We start from the raw sequence: 10,357 nt of genomic DNA on the forward strand, positions 1-10,357 counted from the left end.
CATAAGTACCAATAGGACAATGGTGGATCATCTGAAGTCAGGTGTATTGAATCCAGGTTGCCAAGGTGTGGTGAGTGCCCTTCTACTTAGCTCTTGCTGATTGATAAGGGAGCCATGAGCATGAGAAAGACTAGCTGGTTAGTGAATAAGTAGCAGTAATACAAGGAGGAAGGCCAAGTGATGTATCGCTAATTCCTTGCTTGATTTCAGAGTTGGAAATAACTTCTGGTGGATTCCTGTTGTGGCCCCTATGGTTGGTGCTGCCATTGGAGGCCTCGTCTATGTTCTTCTCATTGAAATCCACCACCCAAGCCCGAACCCAGACTTCGAGGCAGAACCACCGGAGGACAAACTAGAGAAACATGAACTTAGTGTGGTAATGTAGCGGCGTGCTCAGTCCTAGGTTTACAATTGGCTGAGCTGATGTTCTCTTCAGGAAAGATGGCATCCAGCGGCCTATGTTTTCATAAGACTGGCGTGGAGATCTGCCCAATGTTCTCAGCTGGCCATTTGGGACACCTGATTGGAAAAGCATCTGAATGAAGTTTTGCAAACACTGACCTCTTCCCTACCAGTTCCCCCTGCCCTCGGGGAAGTATGGATTGTCTCCTGAAACAGCCTTCTCTCCACCCTGTTTATTTCATTCTTTCCTGTGAATTTTTATTGCTGAGTGAGTACCAATAACTTGAAACTTTGACCTTGGACTTATTTGGATGGTCCCAATTGCATTATCCGCACGAAGCAGCATCACCAAAAACCTTATTTTCAAGCCCATAAAGGTTACATTCTGAATATCAATATCAACCAAAACTCAATTGAAAAATGAAACAGTGGTTTCAGTTAACATATCCATGAAGTAGGGAACTGAAGGGTTAATGCTCTAGTTTTGCCGTGCCACTATTATTTATAAGTATTGATATTTTCCAAACCCAGGGATGTAGGAAGCAGTAGAATGCAGCTGGAAAGCATAGGAGAAGGACATTGTGGCATTCAGAAACCTCAGGAGACAAGATAAATTTGGGAAACCAAATGGAATTATTTTAATGGAAACCATTTATCAGATTAATCTCTAGCTCTTTGCATTTTTAGAGGGCACCAATTAATTTCCTGGTCTTTAGTATGTAATAACCTAAGATACAATCATAACCTCAGTCATGAAAAATACATCACTCTGTATTTTTAGCTCAAATGTATTTTCCTAATTGCCCATGTGAGGACAGACATTTGACAAGTTAAGTCAATGACTGCACTTGTCCATTCTTCTATGCATGCCCTGGAAGCCAAAATGGAAAGCCATTGGCTCCGGGTCTAGTATAATCTTCAAGATGGAGGGTCCCTGGAAATAGCTTACCTATTGGGCTTTAGATTATACAAAGCACTTTCACACACATGACCTAATTTAATCCTCATAGGGACGGTCTGAGCCCTGTTGCCCCTTTTCAGATATGGAAACAAAATCTCCGGGAAGCCAAGAGCGGCCTGGGTCAGGTGGAAAGTCAAACATCCCATGTATCCTACACCTTCCAGAAGGCCAGCCTTTACCGGCCAGCCAGAAGGAGCAGGATTGGCAGCTGCCAGAATATGTACACCTCCGGGACCTAATTCTCCTGGATCCTAAGATAAAAGGCCTGTGTTGTCTGGTTTTATTCGCTCTGCTCTGAAGGTTTCAAAGGAAAGAGAGAGCGATTTGATCATATTTGTCATCTGCTGAAAAACGTCATCAGAAGGCCTCCTTTCCTAGGCCACCGTTGGTATTGCTCAGTCTTGATCTCCTCCCCTGCCAATCCCACACCTTACATTCAGGAAATTTCCTCTTGGTTAGGCTCTTCCCTTTAAACTCCTCTAATTGATGTCCTTTGGTCAAAAGAGTCTCTGTCAGTTACAAACACCAGAGAAATTGCTCTACATCAAGTGATGCACCTTCGGTCAAACTTAAAAAGCCCAGAATTCCCAGAGGGATCCAGTTTTCCAATTGCTCTGCGATAATAACAGAACAACAGAAAGCTAACGTGAAATATCTCCAGTGGCCCGCGTTCTACAATCTACTGACATATGGAGTTTTTGTCTTGCTCTGAAACTACTTGGGTATTTCCTACTTGAAATGAAATTGTGTTTTTTGTTTAAGTTTTTGTAAGTATTAAGACTGCCAAGTACACTTAGTTCAGAGATTTCCTATTCCTGTCTATAAACTGAGATCTTCCGAGGAGCTTTTTAAAAATATGCCCGGGTGGTCATTTGTAATGTCTGGGGTGATTCCCATGTGCAGCCAGGGTTGAACGCATTGACTTGGTGAATTACATGGGCCTAAGGCTTCTTTCAGAACCAAATCTGGCGAGGGCCGGGCAGTTCTGGTAGGATTCTCAGTGTCGGGGTCCTCATGGAGTAGAGAGCAGTGGTTCCCCAGGGGGGTTAGTCTTGCTCCCTTCCCACTTCCACCCACCATTCGTGCAAGGAGACATTTGTCAGTTCCTGGAGATATTTTTGGTTGTCTGCCTGGGAAAGGGGTGTTACTGGCATCTGGTGGGTAGAGGTCCGGGATACTACTCAACAGCCCACAATGCACAGGACACCCCAGGCCCCCACCCCCTGCAATAAAGAATTATTCAGCCCAAAATGTCTACAGTGTGGAGGTTGAGAGACCCTGGAGTCAAGAAAAGGTGAGGAGAGGAGTAAGAATATGTTGAAATCCTGTTCCCTGATTCCAGTTCTGCCAAAAACAGAGATGCCAAACAAGTCAGGAACAGACCCTGGGGGTAGATTATAGAGCAGGAGACAACCCAACATTTGAGTTTTCAGGTTGGATTGTGGAATCTATGATCCATGCAGGTGTTCATTATGCACTACTTGGTGATTAATGACTAGGATTATGAAGAGGAAATGTACACTTATGAAAATCAACTCCAGGAAGTTTTTTTAAATGGGAAAAAAAGTTCTTTTGTTCCAGGTGCTCACACGCAAATCCTCCCCTCCCCCACCTTACAAGTGGGTTTGTCTGTGTCGGGTTCTTTTTTTTTTTTTTTGAGGGGGGGAGTTTAAAATATATTTTTTTTTATTGATTTCAGAGAGGAAGGGAGAGGGAGGGAGATAGAAACACCAATGATAAGAATAATTGGTCGGCTGCCTCCTACACACCTCCTACTGGGGATCAAGCCAGCAACCCTGGCATGTGCCCTTGACCAGAATCAAACCTGGGACCCTTCAGTCCACAGGCTGACGCTCTATTCATTGAGCCAAACCAGCTAGGGCTGTGTCGGGTTCTTATCCAAGAGAAGGTCTATCAGGTTGAATGACTGTTATCAGAAGTCAATTAGATACAACTAACCTACTTGTTAAATAGATCCTTAGGAGCTAAAATTGCAGCATTCCCCCCTTGCTATCTTCCTTGTCAACCCTAAACCTTAATAGAAGCATTTATCTTAATGCCAAAAATAGAATTTATGGTTTTCCAACCAGTTGTGATCTCAGGGCATGTCAAAGCTTATAGGACTTTTCTAAGCAGTAAGAGCCAGAGTTAATATCAGATGTTGAACAGGATAAGTGGAGTATAAATGTCACATTTAAAATCCGATCCTTGACAAAGAAAGTATTTCCTTTCCATTGCTTTACACACACACTTGTCTAATTTAAAGGTATGTCGGTGCTCAAAAATGTCATCATGGAAAAAGAATGATCACTTCCAGTTACAGAACCTATTGTTCAAATAAAAACATGTGGTAACCCACAAGTAAACCACCAGAGCTGCTGTAAATAGAAAAGGGGTGGGTAAGAGGGTGGGAGTTTCATTCTGCCTGTGAGATCATCTTATACTGCACGCCCCCCAACCCAAGACAGCCCCTGAGTGGTCTCTGAAGAGAAACTGTGGGGTGGGGGGATCTTCAGAAGTTAAAAACAGTTTTACAATTTGAAAACCATTGATAAAAGACTTGGGACAAGTTGCTGAACATTTTTATAAAGGTTTCAAGGATAGAACATACCAAAAGCCATGTTCAATCCCAAGTAATATTCTAGGTTTCTTAATAAATAAATTAGAAGGTTTAAACAGAATTAATCAACCCACAAAACATTACCCACAAAGAAATGTTGTATATCAATTCTCAAACTGGGACTTTAGGTAAGTCTATACAAATAAATAGGCAGGCAGGTAGGTAGGTAGGTAGAGCAATTCACCAAGTCCCAGCCTCTTCCTTGTGGCTGGAATGGTATAGCTCTTATTCAAGAGAAACTGTCTCTAAATTAATGAAAGGAGAACCCCCATATAACTAAATATGAATAAATGAACTGAATTACCTGAGAGAATCCATGGAACGATGTGTGGATTCTATCAAGCACAATTCAATTCTATTTCCTTCCAGTATTACATACTCAAAAGTTTTGGGCACTTATGCTTTCTAGGAAATAACCCCACGTCTCCCCCACTCTCCCCCCCCCCCCCACACACACACACAAGTTATAAATTATACTAGAGGTCCGGTGCACAAAATTTGTGCACGGGGGGGGGTTGTCCCTCAGCCCAGCCTGCACCCTCTCCAATCTGGGACCCCTTGGGTAATGTCCAACTGCTGGTGGGATGGGGCCTAAACTGGCAGTTGGACATCTCTCTCGCAATCTGGGACTGCTGGCTCCTAACCACTCGCCTGCCTGCCTGCCTGATTGCCCCCTAACCATCTTTGCCTGCAGGCCTGATGCCCCTAACTGCTCCCCTGCCTGCCTGATCACCCCTAATTGCCTCTTCCTGCTGGCCTGATCACCCCTAACTGCCCTCCCCTGTGGGCCTGATTGCTCCTAACTGTCTTCCCCTGCCAGCCTGACCACCCCTAACCACTTCTGCCTCAGCCCCCACCACCGTGGCTTTGTCTGGAAGGACATCCGGAAGATGTCGGGTCTAATTAGTATATTACCCTTTTATTAGTATAGATCCGTGGTCGGCAAACTGCGGCTCGAGAGCCACAGGTGGCTCTTTGGCCCCTTGAGTGTGGCTCTTCCACAAAATACCATGGCCTGGGAGAGTCTATTTTGAAGAAGTGGCGTTAGAAGAAGCTTAAGTTTAAAAAATTTGGCTCTCAAAAGAAATTTCAATCGTTGTACTGTTGATATTTGGCTCTGTTGACTAATGAGTTTGCTGACCACTGGTATAGATGATGTCCCTGCCTCCTGCTTCCTTCCCATAGCGCGCCTCCTGGTGTCCAGAGCCCAGTCACACAGTGGCCTCTTATTCCTGTCCCTCAACTCCCTGCCTGTATGGTCTCAGGAAATAGGACCCAGGGAAGATGAAACCCGAGTAGGGATGGAGATAGAGGAGAGCTTTGGGAGTCCTAGAGGTTGTGAGGAATACTCCAGAGGCCAGGCCCAAGGCCATGGGGATCCTCCACATCCTCCACCTTCCTTGTGAGGCACCCAGCAGAAAAGGGGATTTCCTGAGCTTCTGAGAAGAAAGCAAGGGGTTCTGGAGCCTGGGCATCATAAGCAACCGAGACCCTGCACTGTGTTAACACATAGTTCTTGTGTAGTATCTCACAGTTTACAAAGCACATTCACATCTAGTATCTGATAAGAGTCGTAGAACAGACCAGCGAGTAGACAGACTATTATCCCCATTTAGAGATGAGAAAACTGAGTCTCAGAGGCCTAAGAGCTTTGCACCCAGTTCCAGAGTGAACAGTGGCAGAGGTGAAATACAAATCACCTGGCTAAGAATGACCAACAGTCCCAGTTTGCTTAGGATCCAGGGATTTTCTGGGGTGTGTGAGGCCAGTGCTAAAAGCCGGGAAGAGTCAGTCACACTACATCTTGAGTCAAGACCCACACACTTCCCACCACGGTGCCAATTAATATACACTAGCAGAGAAAATAGTATAATGGGAGTACAATAGTATAATGGACTCTCTACCCAGCTGCAACAGTTACCAATGGATGGCTCGTATTGTTTCCTCTATGCCCCTCTCTCTGTCTCGCTACTAACCTGGGATTATTTGTTGAAGCAAATCCCAGACATGACGCCGTTGTATTCATGAATATTTAATATATATCTAAAAGATAAGAATTCTTTAAAAATATTAGTATCACACATAAAAATAATTATCAATGATGTCTTAATATCATCAAAATCCAGTCACAGTTCATATATCCAGTGAGACTGTCCTTTAACTCTTGCGAATAACAACGTGGGCTGTGGATATGGGAGACGAGTGATTTACTCCGATGTCCAGTTCCTCAGGACAACATTGGGCTTTTGTAGTACTAGTTTATCTGTGTTTTGTACTTTGTATTAGAGTCTTCTGTAAGATTTTTGCAAAATATTTTCATTTTTACACCAAAAGGAAAATGCATGTGCCCACTGTTACTAAAAGTACCCATCTGGCAGGAGTGAAATTATGTCTAGGAAGGGAGGAAGCCTCAAATTTACTTGAAGTTGTGAGAAAGGTCTATTACTACATCAAAAAATGCATACTCTACAAAATGCTCACATTTTAAAAGCTAAAATGCACTGTGAAAAGAAATCCAAATTTTTTTAACAGCCATACAGCCCTCTCTGTATGTGAAACTCTGTGGCTGATTAAGGTAAGTGGATACCTAAAAATTTCTAAGCTATGATAATCTTTAGGAGTGGTGTTTATTTGATGCTTCTTATTTATTTATTTATTTATTTATTTATTTATTTATTTATTTATTTATACTATTTTACCCAAAGACTTCAAACTTTTGAAAATAAAAGCAAATAAGAAGTGCCATAATACAGCCCAACTTTTGCATAAAGGAAGTCACCTCTGCTAAAATGTTTTTGTGTATTTTTTAATATGTTTTTATTGATTTTTTTTAGAGAGAGAGGAAGGGAGAGGGATAGAGAAATAGAAACATTGATGAGAGAGGAACATTATTGATTGACTGCCTCCTGTATGCACCTCACTGGGGATCAAGACTACAACCTGGGCATGTGCCCTGACAGGGAATTGAACTGGTGACCTCTTGGTTCCTGGGTCAATTGATGAGTTACACTGGCTGGACTGAAAGGGGGTTTTGATGGCCTTCAGCTGGCCTATCTCATCTGGTGATATTCTGAGAATAAGATGCTGATACAATAGATGAGATAGCCACAAAGATCTTTGAGGGTGAAGGGGAAGGGTGGGCCATGCTTTGCCCATATGGGAGTCTAATTTTAGCCTGGGGCCAAGGGCAGGGAACAGGTGTTTTATTGCTGAATCACTGAACAAGACCGTGAAGGGAGTCTGTGCATCACAGATTGAAGGCTGTGTGGCTAGTGCTCAAGAGGTCAGGGTCTGGAGATAGCCAGATTGAATTCTGATTCACTGCTGCATAGCTATGAGACCCTCTAAACCTCAGTCTCTTCGCCCATGAAATGGAAACAATATTGGCAAGTGCTTTCTATTGATTTTTGAAAATACTAAGAAAATGGCTGTGAAACATTGAACATAGTGCCTGGAATTTACTTCCTTGAGAATTACTTTCAGCGAATTCTATCATTATTTCATATTTATGTACTCAGCTTTACAGCTGCATTGCCAACATAAAAAAAAAACCTGAAGAAAAACTATGTACATTTGCTGACATTTAAATAATCCAATTTGTGAGACAGACTTAGCTTGTATAGTACTAGTTTATCTGTGTTTTGTACTTTGTATTAGAGTCTTCTGTAAGATTTTTGCAAAAATATTTTCATTTTTACACCAAAAGGAAAATGCTTTGACAATTCTCTTAATATACTCTGTTGCAAAGAATGCCATGCTTCGTTCCTGAATTACAGTGCTTTGGTTTTGGTGAATCCATGTAAGATTTCTGGCCCACAGAACTGTAAGTAAATAAAACTTTGTTGTTTTAGGCCACTAGATACGTGCTAGGTTGTTGCAGAAGCTGAACAAACTAATAGAGATGATAACACTTCCAAAACAATCTTGAAAAGAACAAAGTTAGAGGACTTTCACTTCAAGGTTTTAAAATTTAGTAAAAAGATGCAGTAGTCAAGACAGTGTGGATAAGGATAGACATGTAACAACGGAATAGAATTGAGAGTCTAGAGATAAACCTTTGCATTTATAGTCTACTGATTTTTAACAAGGGTGTCAAGACAATTCCTTGGCCTTTTCAACAGGTTGTGCTGGAACAACTAGATAACCATTTACATAAGATTGAATTTGGATCCGTAGCTTAAAACATGTACAAATGTTAATTCATAATTGATCAAAGACTTAAATGGAAGAGCTAAAACTATAAAACTCTTAAAAGAAAACATAGGCATAAATCTTTATGAGCTTGGGTTAGATAATAGTTTGCACCAAAAGGATAATCAACAAAATAAGAAATAGATAAATTGGACTTCCTGAAAATTAAATTTTGTGTTTTAAAGACACAATCAAGAAAGTGTAAAGAATCTATAGAACACATGAAAATATTTGCAATCATATATCTGATAAGGAGATTGTATCATAAGAACTATTACAACTCAACAATAAAAGGGCAAGTAACTTAATTTGAAAATGAGCAAAGGAGTTAAATAGACATTTCTCCAAAGAAGATATATAAATGGCCAATAAGCACAAAGAAATATGCTCAAAATAATTAGTCATTAGGAGATGCAAATCAAATCCACAGTGAAATGCTACTTCCCACCTACTTGGATGGCTGTAATAGAAAATAGGTACAATAACCACCATTGATAAGGCTGTGTAGAAATGGATCCTTTATATATTGCTGGTGGGAATATAAAATGGTGCAACTACTTTGAAAAACAATCCTAATAAAAAAACAGAGTTACCATATGATCTAGCAATTCCATGCTTAGGTCTGTATTCAAAGGAATTGAAAACGCATGCCCATAAAAAAAGCATGTACATGAATGCTCATAGCAGCATTTTTATAACAGCCAACAAAAAAAAATAAAACACCAAATGTCCTTCATCTGATGAATGGATAAATAAATGTGGTACCTCCATGCAATGGAAAATCATTCAGCAGCTAAAAGGAATGAAATACATTCCTTGAAAACAATTTGCTAAGTATGAGAAATCAGACACAAAAGGCCACATAGAATATAATTCCATTTATATGAAATGTCCAAAAATAGACAAATCTATAGAGACAGAATGTAGATTTTCAGCCGCTGGTTGACAGGGGTAAGGGGAGAGGAAGTGGGGGGTGACCGCTAATAGTTCCCAGGTTTCTTTTAGTGGTGCTGAAAATGTTCTGGAATCAGATGCACAACTCTGTGAATAATCTACAAACCACTGAATTATATACCTTTAAAAGAGAAAATTTTATGGCAGGTGAATAATTTCTCAATAAAAAAGAATGCTATAACCATTTGAAGAACAATATGGGAGCACTTAGTGATACTAAATATGTGTATCCCTACAACTGAGAAATCTCACTCCTGTGTATATACTTCTGATAGTCAGATCCATAGTGGCATATGCATGGGGACGTTTATTGTTGCCTTTGACAGCGGGATGTCAGAAACAACCTATATGTCCATCACTAGGATTGCTCATTGAAATGTGATGGATACTTACTATCAGACACCATGCAGCAGTTAGCAGCAATGAGCCAGATAAGCATCCCACACTATAAATAGATCATAAAAACAGTGTTGAGTTAAAATAAAAGGAAACAGAACAAGACCCAGAGCAAGTACCATTTATGTAAATTGAAAATATATCAGTACAATGTATTCTTCAATGATGCATGCAAATGCAAGCATATAGCATCTTAGAATGGCTAACAATGGTAAGCTAGGGGACTGGGAGTAAAAACCTAAGATGAGGGAGGAAAATCTATTCCATATATATAAAAGCCTAAGTGACCATCTGACCGGTAGCTATGACGTGCAATGACCACCAGGGGGTAGACGCTCAACACAGGAGCTGCCGAGCTGTGGTGACTTGGCAGCTGTGGTTCTCGGGTGATGCATCTGGGACCAGAGAGGAGGGAGCCCAATTCCGGGGTGCGTCACCTGAGAACTGCTCTCTCGCAATCCAGGACCCCTCAGGGGATGTTAGAGAGCCAGTTTCAGCCCAATCCCCGCAGGCTAGGCCAAGGGACCCCACCTGCTGGAGAGACTCTGCTCACTCTGCAGATGCCCTTCAAGCTGCAGCACCGCCCCTGGTGAGGCCAGCTGGGGAGGGACCGAGGGAGGTTGGCTCCTGGGAGTGTCCAGCCCATCTCATCTCACCCAGTCCTGCCCTGTCCTGCCGGCCACCTTCTAATTAATTTCCTTTCAATGTGCACGAATCCGTGCACCGGGTCACTAGTAATAAAATAAAATAGAAGCAAAGCCAAGACATGAAAATGTTGTTAATGTGCTATCACTAAGAAGTATAAATAACTCAACTCTCTGACCCAAGGTCCA

The 10,357-nt window shown here is 41.6% G+C and overlaps 1 protein-coding gene across 1 annotated transcript in view; it reads left to right on the top strand.

Moving 5' to 3' along the window:
* Window positions 1-2,173, top strand: part of AQP9 (aquaporin 9) — a 36,764-nt gene extending 34,591 nt beyond the window's left edge. The window contains exon 6 of the mRNA XM_079767709.1: window positions 211-2,173. Coding sequence (XP_079623835.1) covers window positions 211-385 — 175 coding nt within the window. The 3' untranslated portion in view covers window positions 386-2,173. The remainder of the gene's footprint in view (window positions 1-210) is intronic.
* The last annotated feature ends 8,184 nt before the right edge of the window (window positions 2,174-10,357 follow it).

Source organism: Cnephaeus nilssonii, assembly GCF_951640355.1.
Source record: "Cnephaeus nilssonii genome assembly, chromosome: 4".
Taxonomy (NCBI): domain Eukaryota; kingdom Metazoa; phylum Chordata; class Mammalia; order Chiroptera; family Vespertilionidae; genus Cnephaeus; species Cnephaeus nilssonii.